Here is a 15,283-nt window from a genome sequence, read left to right on the forward strand (position 1 = left end):
GGAACTCATTCCAGTAGTGGCCAGAAGGGCTTAGGGAGGTTCAGTTGCAGGTCCAGGCAGGTCAAGTGCAGCAGATCATCTGAGCAGTTTCAGGGAGGCTGCTGGAGCTTGTTGTGTCCCTGAAACTCAGACAAGAGGTCAGTCAACTGACCCATGAAGTCACTCAGATTGCCTGGGATGACAGGAGCAGGTCCATTGTTTCTTCTCAGAGCAGTCCTCAAGCTGCAGGGCAGCACTCTGGGGTCAAGAAAGTCCTCAAGCAGTAGGACAGTCCTCTGGTAGCGTCAGGGCAGCCTCTGGGAAGAAAGGCAAGCCTGAGGCAAAAGGGCAGTCCTTTGTCAAGCAAAACAGTCATTCTTCTGTAATGGCCACAGATCCAGGAGTGTACTGAAGAGTGGCTCTGGATATTGAAGAGTGGCTCTGGAGGTCCAATATTTATACCTGGAGCCAGCTATTGAAGTGAGGCGACTCCTAATATTAGCCCCTCATCTGGTTCTGGAAAGTTCGTCCCATCCTCTGCAAGGCTCCACTAAGTCTGGGTTGACAAAAGAGTAATGTCAGATTCCTTTATGTATGCTGCAAGTAAAGTCCTCTGAAATGGAAGTTGGGCTTTGCCCCCAGCCATCCTGGCAGGATTGCCCATCCTGTCCACACCTAAACCCCTTTGGTGTCACTGTCTGGAGTGAATATACAAACCGCAACAGCAGAGCCATTCACATTCATATGATCAGGATACCAGGCACAAATGGTTAGGACAAGAAAATGCCAGCTTTCTAAAGGTGGTATGTTCAGAATTGTGAGTTAAAGTCTGACGTCACAGTTAAAGAGTACTTTAAATTAAAATTCATTTGATTCTAAACATGATATGTCTACCTATTCCCAATCAAAAGTCAGTGCTTAATAAATGTAATCCAAAGCAAGTCTATGGGAGAGGTAGGCCTGACAATGGTAAAAACACATTTAGAAGTTTTTCACGTCTAGGACATGTATGATTTAAGAACACATCCTACTTATTAAATACAATGCACCACGCCCTATAGGCCTCTAGGCACCTTAGGGGTGACATTTTTTTTTTTTTTTTAAACTGAAGTCCTAGGCCTGGCAAAAGGCCTATTTTGCCAGTTCAAAACAGTAGTTTATAACTGTCCTACTGACTGCAATGGCAGGCCTGAGACATGTTTTAAAGTGCTACTTTAGTGGGTGGAACAATGGATGCTGCTATCCCCCTAGTAGTATTTAATGTACCGTCTCTGGTACATGTTATACCACGTACTAGGGACATATAAGTACATTAAATGTGGCAATCAGGTGTAAGCCAATGTTACCATGTTTTAGGGACAGAGCATAACACATTAGCACTTTTTAAAGTAGTAAAGTGCACAGAGTTGTGATGCCAACAAAAATGAATTTAGCAACAGAAGCAAAGTTCTGGGGAGACACTACAAAAAAGGCCAGGCTCAACAGGTGTAAACTCCTGTTTGCACCCAAAATAGTTTGTCAAGCCAGGCACGATTTGCTCAAGTAAAGAAAAGGGGAGTCCAGCCAATCGACTTCCTTAAAATGCCTATTCTAATAAGATGATTAGTGGGTTAAGCAAGGTGTGGGAGAATCAAACCGGGGGGCCTGGACCCTAAGCCTCCCAATAGTAACAGTCAAGATAATGCAGAGGTGATTCCCCACAAAGATTTAATCAACTCATAAGTACATTACTTCAAAAGATTGTTTAATTGCATTGTAGAGAGAAGGAGAGTTCCAGAAATATTTAGTCCATTTGAAGTAAAGACGAACTTGAAGTTGAAGTAATTTTTCTTTAGTCAGCAAGTTGGATGTAAAATCAGATAGAAGTATACGTTGATGCAACAGCCAACACGTGTTTCGCCCCTTTGGCGCGTAAGCGGGGGCTTTCTCAAGGCTGTAGAGAATATATATAGGCAATGTAAATCATAAGTCAGAAATGTGGTGTCAGGTGTGAAGGCATGCTGCTAATGCAGATTGTGCGTTACATTATGTGCTTCTTCTAAAGAAACCAGTGAATTAAAACAAACCCATACCAATTTCCCAAATGTGAGCCAAAGGCTTAAAATGATAGAAACAAATGCTTTTAGTGTTTTAAAGAAAACGAAGTTATAATACTTGTGCTAAGCTAAATGATAAGCGGAGCAGGAGAAAAAACCAAGAAGAATGTGTACTGGCACTCACATGCTATTAATGGAGGTTGAGAAAAGACATGCATGAGAAAAATTATATGGGACATTATATAATATATGTTAGTAAGGGAAGTATTTAGTAAGGAAGAAAAGACATACCTAATTCAGAACATATTACAAAAGACTTCAGACATTGAGGGCCTGATTCTGACCCTGGCGGCCGGTGACCGCCAGGGTCACTGGCCACGGGAGCACCGCCGACAGACCGGCGGTGCTCCGAAGGGCATTCTGACCGCGGCGGTTCAGCCGCGGTCAGAAAGGGTAAACCGGCGGTCACCCGCCGGTTTACCGCTGCCCTTCTGAATCCTCCATGGCGGCGGAGCGCGCTCCGCCGCCATGGGGATTCAGACACCCCCTACCGCCATCCTGTTCATAGCGGGAAACCCGCCATGAACAGGATGGCGGTAGGGGGTGCCGCGGGGCCCCTGGGGGCCCCTGCAGTGCCCATGCCAATGGCATGGGCACTGCAGGGGCCCCCGTAAGAGGGCCCCGCAAAGTATTTCAGTGTCTGCTATGCAGACACTGAAATACGCGACGGGTGCCACTGCACCCGTCGCACCTTCCCACTACGCCGGCTCAATTCTGAGCCGGCGTCCTCGTGGGAAGGTTGATTTGCCCTGGGCTGGCGGGCGGCCTTTTGGCGGCCGCCCGCCAGCCCAGGGCAAATCTCAGAATCACCGCAGCGGTCTTCTGACGGGGTTACTTTGGCGGGCGGCCTCCGCCGCCCGCCAAAGTAAGAATGACCCCCTGAATTGTCACAGTTGTAGATAGAACCCTAGACATAAAATTATATATAATATATTTTTGTTGTTGTTTGGAAACAACCAAAGAAAAAAATATAATATATATCAGATAATACAGATAAGAGCAACCAGTAAGCCAAAGAATCAAGTTTGCCACCTTTAACAATATAACTAGGCTGTAGACCAACAATATAGATAAACATCAAGCGAGATTGAAAAATATCGTGGTATATCTAAAAAATAATTTTTACACAGAATAACAGGTGCATAATGAGCTCCAAACTGTCTCAAAAACTTAACCGGGGCTCCTTATCTAGCCAACGTACTGAATCACACTAAATCAAGTACTGAAAATCAGTCTCCCCAAAAGGGGAAAGCAGAAGGTACAATCGGGCAAAAATGGTTTTTACCTTATTCGATGTTAAGGGAAAGAGAAAGGTGCCGTGAAATCGCCGGCGCGTCCCGCGGTAAATCGCTGCATCTTCATCAAGCAGCAGCGTGTTTTAAACATTGCGCGTTCCTTCTCTGCCTCGCGTTCAACGAAACAGAGGAGGGACACTCCATATGTTGGGAAACCGAAATGTGGCGGCCATCTTAAAACGGATAAACAAAGTCTAGTAATGATGATTCAGCTAAACAGAAACTAAACAGAAACGAGCAAACTACAAGCCTAAATAGGTCAATAATATCCAAGTACCCCACTAATACAGTAAGAAAGAAGGAATATTAGAAAAAGATATTAATAAACATAAGATAATTGAGGAGGTAGTAGTAACCTGGGAAAATTGATTAACAATCACCTTTTAACTTTGTTCCTATACTGAGCCTTGTACTGGTTGCTGATTTTACATCCAACTTGCTGACTAAAGAAAAATTACTTCAACTTCAAGTTCGTCTTTACTTCAAATGGACTAAATATTTCTGGAACTCTCCTTCTCTCTACAATGCAATTAAACAATCTTTTGAAGTAATGTACTTATGAGTTGATTAAATCTTTGTGGGGAATCACCTCTGCATTATCTTGACGATTTGCTCAAGTGCTGATCGCACATATGCTGTTTGATTTTGTGAAATTACATACCCTCGCTGTATTTGGTGTTCAGCAGAGTTATAATTGTGAACTTTTGGCAGACTAGTTGATTTGTGATTGTGAATTGTTATGGTTTTCCAGTGTGAAGCCCAATAATTTGATGCATTCTATAATGTTAGGGTTGCTTCAAAGTATTGTCTTCTCCTTCGGCTAGTTTTGTACTTCTATGCAGTTGTTGGAAGGAGAATTTATTAAGAATTCTTGGCCAGGTGTATTACTATCTGGGACACTGGAATTATGTGATTGTGTGGACGTGGCATTTTTCACATGATTATAAATTTGCCACATAATCCATTATCTGCTGCATGTTCTGCTGATTTTAACAACATCGTTTCTAGTACCAACAGTTCAAAAGTTACTAAAAATGCACTAACGTGTTGCTGCGCAGTGGAACGCCTTTTGCAAAGGGTGACTGGTCTGTTTGCTTATTGTTATATTTGGGTACTAATAAAGTACATCCAATGAGCAGACAGCCTTAACAGGTTTGACAGTGACAAAATAACACAGTATTACTATCACAAAGTGTGCTACGTTACGCCACATATTTTGAATTTTCATGCTGCATAATTCACTCAAACCTGCCACATAATTCAACTCTACCCTGCTGCATACTTCATGTGGCACTGACTAATATCTGTTAGCAACCCAGTATGTGCAAACTGCACACCAAATGGTTCATGAACAGGTTTGCAATTTGCAATGCATCTTTTGTGCAAAGAGGCAACTCAAAATCCCTATTGACAAAACAATCAGCTTGATAAATTAATTATGCAGCTCACTATTTGCAACACCCTGCTAATGGCTACAAACATAATGGATGCAGCCTGCAAGAAACAGCAGATGCCTATAGCAGATGCCTATCGCAGAAACCTGGTTTTAGGTTTAGGATGGCATTTCAACCGTTCCAAATTCTAGATTACTCATAATGCAGGTAATTCTGAGCAAGTGTTTTAGGTGTTTTTGCAATGACTGGTTTACAACAGGAAGTCATGCTGTTTTCCACACTGATTATATCCGGTACCGCACAAGTGTAAATGTGATTTTCATTGGGACATGAAAACCCCAAGTCCGCAACCATAGAAACTACATAGAATTAGGTGATTGTTGGGATGTCGGGAGCTGCTGTATTTTGGTCCTTGGTCATTCGACAAATAGGGAAGTCTCTCAACCCCAGAGATGTCTGAAAACTACGAACCCATGAGAATTCTGGGTTTTGGTGCATGTTGGATGGTAGCACTTTTTCTTACCCAGAATGCCATGCTCAGAATTTCTTACATTTCTATGATAAAAAATTCTGGAATTTGTGCAAACAGCAAAAGTCCCACCATCACATAATACTGATAAAAAACATATTATCTCATGTGTGGTTGTTCCAACTGTGATCCAGTGAAATAATCGTACTGGCAATGTTGAATTCAAATGGTCCAATTTTTGACTGTTTCCTATTGTATGCAAAATACTCATACACACGTGTGGTACCATTTTTATCAGGAGAAGTGTAGTAATGTTGGGTGGTGGAATTTTTGCCATTTTCCAAAAGCTCTGGCGATTTCTGTCACAGAAAATGAAAGAATTTCCAGACTTTAATATTTGCACTATATTCAGGGTAATTAAAGTGCTGGGAGTCATTAATTGAAGCCACCTCACCATGGAGTTTTGGGTCTCTTCTTTCGGTCCGTGGTTAGTTGGTGTACCTGGTTGCTGGCCAAATCTGAACCCAAATACTGTGGACATCCTCTATGGACGTTCCCCTATCAAACACATCCCATGTTGCATAGTGTGCCCACAGTGATTGAAAACCTGTGCATGTCTGGTAACCCCACACTCAGCAAACCTGATTGAGGTTCATCAATCGGGTGTAGCTTGGTTCCAGTGGCACAGTGATTAAGAGCCCCGTGTCTCGACCTACCCTTGCCACAGGCAAGGGCGGTACTTGAAACACACTGATTGTGATGGTAGGAATGCTTGCAATAAGTCTTACTACTGGCAAACGCTCGGGGTAGCATTCCAACCCATTGTTCTTTAGCCTACCATGCCGCCTCTGTTTGGACCCATCCATATGTAAACCAGTTTTGACCCTGCTCCAGTAGCAACAGTCCAGCCCAAACTGCAAGGCCAGATCCCCCCTGACCAAAACCCTAACAAGGTGATGGGAGGAATGCTTTTACTAAGTCTGACCACTGGCAATCACTCAGGGTAGCATTCCAATTCATTGTTCTTTTTTCAACCATGTCACCTCAGTTTGGACCCAGCCATATGTAAATCAGTCTTGATCCTGCTCCAACAAGAACAGTGCAGCCTGAACTGCTAGCCCAGGTCCTCCCAGAACACAAGCAATCCCAGACTGGTTTGTCCATGATTGGGAGTCAGGTGTATGTTGGTTCCACCAGACTGCCAGTCAGGCCTTGTTTGCACCAAAAAAAGAGTACCATAAACAGTGATTCTGCCACAAGTTAGTGATCTGCACTAATATTACATAATTGACTGCAGATGTTATTTCAAAGAAAATCCTCACAGGTCTGGTATTTCTGTACCCCAGATGCTCAGAGAAAGAGCTCCCACAGCTGTCCACCAGGTCTAAAATAATGGATTTCATGTGAACTGGAATGTTTTAATTCTATATGCATGTTCAGTTTTACCTCAAACTGGCATTAGGCCTGAAGTTCTAGTCTGTGCAGTTATATGGCAGAAGCGAAAGGCGCTCGAATGTCAGTGTAAACCATAGACTTAAATGAACATATCTCAGCTTCTTAATTATTATATTACAGAATGCAGATATCCTCCAGTTCTGGACAACAAGGGAATTCAGGAATATAATCTAGGATAGCAAAAAATATTGTATAACGTATGTCGGAACCACGCCTGCCGGAACAATGCATGCCTGAACAACGAGGTCGGAACAACGTCCTCGTTGTTACCACTACTGCCTTTACCACGAATGCCTTAACAACGTTTTTTCATTGTAAAGGCATTCCTTGTAAAGGCATTAGTGATAGGCATGCATTGTTTCAGCATGCGTCCCTCCTTGCCCCCCATCCCCACCCCTAAAAATTACCGCGACCCCCCACCCCCTCTTAAAACCACACCAACCCCCCACCCTTGCCCCTACAACTACCCCAACCCCCCACCTCCTCCCTAAAATTACCGCAACCCCCACCCTATCCCCAAAACCTAAAACAACCCCAATCCCCACCCCACCCCTGAAACCTAAAGTACCCCAACCCCCACCCCTAAAACTACTCCGAGCCCCCCACCCTGCCTCTAAAACCTAAAACCTCCCCAACCCCCACCCCTAAAACTACCCCAACCCCACCCCATCCCTAAAACCTAAACTACCCCAACCCCCACCCCTAAAACCACCCCACCCCCACCCCTAAAACAACCCCCACCCCATCCCTAAAACCTAAACTACCCCAACCCCCACCCCTAAAACCACCCCAACCCCGTCCCTAAAACTAAAAATATCCCGACCCCCCACCCCTGCCCCTAAAACTAAAACCCCAACCCCCCCACCCCCAGCCCCTAAAACTAAAAATACCCCGACCCCCCACTCCGCCCCTAAAATTAAAACCCCAACCCCCCCACCCCCGCCCCTAAAACTAAAAATACCCTGACCCCAACCCCCCACCCCGCCCCTAAAACTAAAACTAAAACCCCAACCCCCCCACCCCCGCCCGCCCCTAAAACTAAAAATACCCCGACCCCCCACCCCCGCCCGCCCCTAAAACTAAAAATGCCCCAACCCCCACCCCTGCCCCTCTTACCTGACCCGACCCCCCACCCCTAAAACTAAAACCCCAACCCCACGCTTCTAAAATTAAAAATACCCCGACCCCCCACACCTGCCCCTTTTACCTGACCCGACCCCCCACCCCGCCCCTAAAACTAAAACCCCAACCCCCACCCCTGCCCACCCCTAAAACTAAAAATACCCTGACCTCCACCCCCGCCCCTAACACTAAAACCCCAACCCCCACCCCCGTCCCCGCTCCTAAAACTAAAACCCCTACCCCCACCCCACCCCACCCCTAAAACTAAAACCCCAACCCCCCCACCCCCAGCCCCTAAAACTAAAAATACCCCGACCCCCCACTCCGCCCCTAAAATTAAAACCCCAACCCCCCACCCCGCCCCTAAAACTAAAAATACCCTGACCCCAACCCCCCACCCCGCCCCTAAAACTAAAACTAAAACCCCAACCCCCCCGCCCGCCCCTAAAACTAAAAATACCCCGACCCCCCACCCCCGCCCGCCCCTAAAACTAAAAATGCCCCAACCCCCACCCCTGCCCCTCTTACCTGACCCGACCCCCACCCCTAAAACTAAAACCCCAACCCCACGCTTCTAAAATTAAAAATGCCCCGACCCCCCACACCTGCCCCTTTTACCTGACCCGACCCGACCCCCCACCCCGCCCCTAAAACTAAAACCCCAACCCCCACCCCTGCCCACCCCTAAAACTAAAAATACCCTGACCTCCACCCCCGCCCCTAACACTAAAACCCCAACCCCCACCCCCGTCCCCGCTCCTAAAACTAAAACCCCTACCCCCACCCCACCCCACCCCTAAAACTAAAAATACCCCAACCCCCCACCCCCAAAATTAAAACCTCAACCCCCACCCCGCCCCTAAAACTAAAAATACCGCAACCCCCCACCCCTAAAACTAAAACCCCAACCCCCCACCCCCGCCCCACTTACCTGACTCATCGCGTCGTCCTCCTCAGCAGACTCCCTTGTTTGTGCCTTAACCACACATGTGCGTTGTTCAGCACATGCGTGGTTAAGGCACAAAACAACGAAGTTGTGGTTAAGGAAAGCGTAGTTCCGCTTTCGTTGCCCACAACTTCGTTGTTCCGGAGTCGGCCTTCAGGGCATTTCCCAGCATGGCTTACATCTATCCAGCCTTCTGAAGAATGCATTTCAGGAGTGTTAACTCACCATTATATGATGTGCTACATCTGTTTTTATGGGTAGGAAGGCAGACCGTCTCATTACAGTGGATACAATTTGGGCCCTGGATCCTTCCTAGACCAAATAATGGACACACAAACTTATGCCCCTGGTTGATTTGGGCCTTTTGTGGAACGCCCTAGGAGCACTGCCTAAAATGGTGGGTTTTAAACATGACACTTGAGATCCAGATCTCCATACAATCAATAGGAAAGCAGTGCGTGCAAGGTGAGTTTGTGGGAGAGGGTGGGAAGTACCAATGCAAGGAGGATTTATTTTGGAAGCGGGCTTCCAGTTTTAAGACTATGATGCACGAAAAGGAATTGAGGGAAGAACGGGCAATTTTAAAGCTGCCCCGAAAACCTCTGTGCAACTTTAGTTTTATGACCTAAGGTCTCAATATCCGATCATACAAAGGGAAGGTTGAAAACTTGAAATGAGAGATTGTAGACATCAGGTTGTAAGGAGCATGTGAGTATTTCACAAAGTTGAACATGCTCTAGAATGAGCTTCCTGGAAGGAGAAATAAGAGACAAGAGAGATGAGAAGTCTGTTAAGGCCCTACAGAAATCTACTTAAAAGCTGGTCATTAAACTCCACGTTACTAGACCAAACTGAACTGAACTAGCAAACCATCCATTGAGAAGAGGCCCTCTGTTTATATAAATTCTGATACTACAACAACAACCTATTAATATTCTTCTTCTTCTTATCATTGTTATTTTTGTTGCTATTACTATCAATCTTAATGGTAATGTCTAAAACACAGCACAGACTAAAAAAACCTCATTAAATGGAGCAACTTAACAACTTTCTTACACTTAAGGGATTGTTTATAAACCATTTCTAATGAATCTTTGATAATTGTTTCAATACAAATATTATTTTCCTTATTGCTGTTAATGTGTCATATTTTTAGCATTTGCTCCTAGAAGGCCAGTTAGATGTGAGCAACTTATTGTGACTCAGTCCGTGTGATATGATAGGATTAAAGTATAGCTGGGATTGCAGACGGTGCAAGGACTAGAGAAAGACGATTCCAAACCCCCAAATCAGAGACATTAAAGACCCTGAATGGGTTGCTGTCCATCACAGTCAGGCATCTAGTTAATAGTACCTATTTGGCCTCTTTCAGAATCGGATTTGCAATTGCCCGGCGGCTAGCAGAGGATGGTGCACACGTGGTGGTGAGCAGCCGTAAGAAGGTGAACGTGGACCGGGCCGTGGAGGAGCTGAAGGCAGAGAATCTGAGCGTGTTGGGAACAATATGCCATGTCGGGAAGGAGGAAGACAGACAAAGGCTCATAGCCAAGGTAAGCATTACAGCCAAAACTTCCCCAAATCCGAGCCCTTCCTAAATATCTTGGGACCCAGTTAGAAGCCTAGCCCCCCTACTCCAAGGATCCTGAGAACAAATATTCCATAGATATTTTTCTTTATAATTCTCCAAGCCCTTGCGTTCCTCTGAAAGGATCTAAGCCCAGTCCTGTTAACAATAGCACCCTTGAGTATCTCATGTGTGAGGAATCTAGCCCTAGCTTGAAGGCATGGTAGCCATTTTCTCAAAACTCATCCTTGGCCCAGTTTATTCAAGTAGCTCCATCAAAGCCTATGCTTATTGTTCTCAGCGGAGATGCTGCGGACCTCTATCTGATACCACGATGGAGTGATTGCACACCTCCAGATCAATGAATCCTACATCAAACAACCACATTATATTCTGCAGTTGATCCACAGCACTGAACATTGAAGCCCCTCTCCACAATACACTGAAAAAGGGAATTTCTCAGGAATTTTGCAGTAATTCAGCTCACTGAGTTATATAACAATGCCTGTTGCCACTGATCCAAAATTACAATTGATATTTAAACAGTGAAAAGAATAACTTGCTTTCCAGCTCATGTTTTTCCTATTTTTTTAAATGTCATAATACTTAAAAAACTGGCGCCTGACTGCATGGTATAAAGACATCCAACGTATAGCACCCTCTGACACTGACTTATACTAAACTCCTTATATTATATTTTGTGGAGTCTACATGAAATAATAATTTTATAGTTTCTTAACAGGATTAGATACCCAGAGGAAACAAATTAATTGTAACTAAAGATTTTTGGGGTCGTGTGCCTGTGACTGCCTACGACCCCACCTAACGCATGTCATCATGAAAAGTAAAGTCTTAAACTACATTTGTTTTTAAAGATATAAATGGTGTAAATAATAAACCTCTGGGAATTTTCCTTTGTTTACCTACCTTACATGCACAGATTCCACCCAGGATAGGAGTTTGCTCTATACCTGGATATCTATAGTCTTACAATAATAGGTCTTGACTAAAAATTGAATTTAAAATTCCCTACTGTTGGAAATGGCCTTTCTGCAGGGTCACCCCCAAACTTTTTGCCTTCCTCCTTCTCTTTTTCTGACCTCATTTTTGCTGGCTTTAGGACTCTGCACACTTTACCACTGCTAATCAGCACTAAAGTGAATATGCTATCTTTCTAAAACATGGTGACATTTGCTCATACCCAATTGGCATATTTAATTTACTTGTAAGTCACTAGTAGAGTGCACTACCTGTGCCCAGGGACTGTAAATTGAATGCTACTAGTGGGCTGCAGCACTGGTTGTGCCACACACATAAGTAGCCCCTTAACAATATCTCAGGCCTGCCATTGAAAGGCTTATATGTGCAGTTTCACTGCTACTTCGACTTGGCATTTAAAAGTAACTCCCCTTTTTCTACATATAAGTCATATACATGTAGGTAGCCCATAGGGCAGGGTGCTATGGAGGTAAAAGGCAGGACATTAACATGTGTGTTCTATATGTCCTGGTAGTGTAAAACTCCTAAATTCGTTTTACACTGCTGTGAGGCCTGCTCCTTTCATAGGATAGCATTTGGGTCACCCTCAAATACTGTTTGAGTGGTAGATTCTGATCTGAAATGAGTAACCAGGTCATATTTAGTATGGCCAGAACGGTAATACAAAATCCTGCTGACTGGTGAAGTTGGATTTAGCATTACTATTTTAGAAATGCCACTTTCTGCACTTAAATCCTTCTTTCCCTTACAATCCACGTCTGACTGGGTTAGTTGACAGCTCCCTTGTGCATTTCTCTCAGACAACCCCAAATACAGGATGCTCAGTCACACCTGCACACCTCTGCATACTGAATGGGTCTTCCTGGGCTGGGAGGGTGGAGGGCCTGACACTTACATGTCAAAGAACAGTGGCCTGCCCACACACAATGGACTGCCAGACCCCCTACTGGGACCCTGGCAGACAGGATGGAACTGAAAGGAAACCTTGTGCACTTCTAAGCCACTCTTTGAAGTCTCACCCACTTCAAAGGCACATTTGGGTATTTAAACAGGGCCTCTGGCCCTACCAACTCAGACACTTCTGGACAAGATACCACTGGGGAAGAAACTCAGAACCCGCAACCTGCCTAGAGAAGCTGCCTGGCTGCCCAAAGGACTGCTGCCTTGCTGTTGCCCTGCAGCCTTGCTGCCCTCTGGCTCTGCTGAGAAGTGCTCCCCAAGGGCTTAGATTGAGCTTGCCTCCTATTTCCTGAAGTCTCAGGGCCAAAAAGACTTCATCTCTACAAAGAACTCCTTGTGCGGCGAAAAATCGCTGCACAGCCTGCCGGAATCGACGCACAGCCTGCATTGCGGTGAGAAAATCACCACACGTCGAACTGGATCAATGCAGCCCATGTGGAGATCGATGCAGCGCCAGCATTGCGATCGGAACTTCGACGCACGGCCCACTGGATCAATGCATAACTGAGCAAGAACGACGCAGCCCAGCTTCCCGCGAGAAAAATAGACGCAGTGCCTGCCGTGCAACAGAAATTTCCCCGCATCGCACACCGGATCAGCGCAGATCCTGTGACTTCGTTCCGAACTCCCAGGATTTCTATGCATTGTCCCCGGGGCGTCCAAATACCCCCCAACCTGAAGAGGATCCAAGTCTGCACGCCGGAAATCAATGCAAGGCCCTTGCTGCATGGAAAATATTGACACATCGCCTGTGTGCGCCTGGAGAAACCGACGCACACCTCCCAGTTTTCTACGCATCTCCTCCTCTGCGGTACCTTGCGGATAATTTAGACGCAAACCAGGTACTTTGCGCTTGCAAGAGACACTTATTGCATTTTAAGAACTAAAGACTCTATTTTTCATTACAAAAGTGATATCTCAACGGGTACTTATCAAATCTTGATTGTTTTGACCTTATCTTATCCAAATAAATATTCTATATTTTTCTAAACCTGTGTTGTGTATTTTTGTGATGTTTATACTGTGTTATTGCATGATTTATTGACCAAATCCTTTACACATTGCCTTCTAAGTTAAGCCTGACTGCTCAGTGCCAAGCTACCAGAGGATGGGCACAGGATCATTTAGATTGTTTGTGACTTACCCTCACTGGAGTGAGGGTCCTTGCTTGGACAGGGGGTAACCTGACCCCATTTCTAACACCTTCATTGCCCTGAGAATCTATGAAATACATAAAATGATGTATATTCAGTGATGCATTGTTTTAAAAACGGTTCACAATTCTAAACAACCATATGCAGAACCCTTAACACATGCTGTGAGAATTTCAATTGTTTGCTGTAAGAAACAATGAAATGTTATATTCGTAAATGATGTAGCGACCCAGGGCCTGATTTAGAATTTGGTGGAGGGGGTTAATTAATCACAAACATGACGTATGTCCCGTCCACCGATCCCTGTATAGCCTATGGAGATCATAATACAGCAGATGGGATATGTAACCCGTCCGCCAAACTCTAAATCAGGCCCTCAGTCCCTTAAGGAGTAGTGTTTGCATGTTTAAGGAATAGCTACCCCACTGAGCACTGTAACACAACAATAATATTTACAGATGAAACTCAGAAATATGACTACTAGGCAAAGATAAGGAATATGACATTGCATTTGTCACTGTTATTCCAATTCTATTTAATTACCCCATCTTTTATTTCCATTGCTTTGTCTGCTTTTCCATTTTAGTAATTTCCTCTTTAACTTTGTCCTTATGTCTCATTCTCCATTTTGACTCTTTATCTGTTCCCCCTCAGTCTCTTTTAATTCTGTATGTTACTTTCTTTCTTGAGACATGTTTCTGATCTCTTTATTACTAATCAGACTCTCTTCTTTAAAAAAAATACCTTCTCAGTCTCTGTCTTTTGGTCTCTGCTTTTTCTCTTACACCTCTCCTGCATATTATCCTGGTACCCTTCTCGACCTCATTCTTTTACTTTATTATTGGATTCCACATTCTTCCTCTAACCTATGTTCCTCCTCTCTCTTATGTTCTCTCACTCTAGTTCCAGCTGTGTTCTTCTATCTCCTGTGTTTTTTATTCTCGTAATCTTTCTTTAAAAATGGATTTTTACATTCTTGGAAAACACTGGCAAAAACCCTGATACCCCTGAGACTTTGGGAGTGAGGCGAGTGCAGATAAGTCCTCCTTTTCTGAGTTCTGGCTTTGGAAATGTGGCATGACACATAGATTCAGTAGAGATTTCTATGTTTTGCCTTTTACCACTTATAAATATTGGTGGCTTTAACCTGCTGAAATCTGTCAGTGGAAAAAAGTAGAGTGTGCTAATAAAAGCAAACTAAGAATATCAATCTCTAGCAATATTCAAATCTGGGAATACTGGCCAGCAGATAGATCCCTGACCAAATCTCCAAACAATGTGAAGGCTCTTGATTGCAAGTCTTATTATTTTCATGCTCTCTTTGTTGTCAGACTCTGGAGCAGCATGGCGGAATAGACTACATGATTTCCAATGCTGCAGTGAATCCCTTCGTCGGAAATATTTTGGATTCAACTGCTGAAATATGGGACAAGGTAAGGCTGTGTCCTCTAGGGAAGAAAAGGCAAACATGGTGGCCATCCATTACACACCAGCCAGCAATAGGGAGTAGAAGAGAAATAGTTGGCTATCGATTACAGAGGGAACTATGTTACTTCAGCAGCTCTCCATTACCTGGTTAACCAGTTTCACCGTAAGAACAGTACTTGGCTGTATATTTTCACTTGATCTACACCAGCAACCAGGTCATCTCAAGTTTAAAAAGAAGAAACACACTTGCTCTTCACTCTGTAATTGACTGGGTCTGTCCTTTTGGCTTTAGGCATTGTGTACCTCCAATAGCACCAAGCAAAGAAATAGCTCTGTTGTCCCAAACGTATTACCAAACCCAGATCAACTGGTGTAACTTGAAGAAAAATAATTGGCTTTGAGTGCATCTGGATTGTTTTGCT

The 15,283-nt window shown here is 44.4% G+C and overlaps 1 protein-coding gene across 1 annotated transcript in view; it reads left to right on the top strand.

Moving 5' to 3' along the window:
- Positions 1-15,237, top strand: part of LOC138301554 (uncharacterized) — a 170,874-nt gene extending 155,637 nt beyond the window's left edge. The window contains exons 3-5 of the mRNA XM_069242074.1: positions 10,129-10,306; positions 14,765-14,866; positions 15,154-15,237. Coding sequence (XP_069098175.1) covers positions 10,129-10,306; positions 14,765-14,866; positions 15,154-15,237 — 364 coding nt within the window. The remainder of the gene's footprint in view (positions 1-10,128; positions 10,307-14,764; positions 14,867-15,153) is intronic.
- Positions 15,238-15,283: the final 46 nt, after the last annotated feature.

The sequence above is a fragment of the Pleurodeles waltl genome, chromosome 6 (genome assembly GCF_031143425.1).
Source record: "Pleurodeles waltl isolate 20211129_DDA chromosome 6, aPleWal1.hap1.20221129, whole genome shotgun sequence".
Classification (NCBI taxonomy): Eukaryota; Metazoa; Chordata; class Amphibia; order Caudata; family Salamandridae; genus Pleurodeles; species Pleurodeles waltl.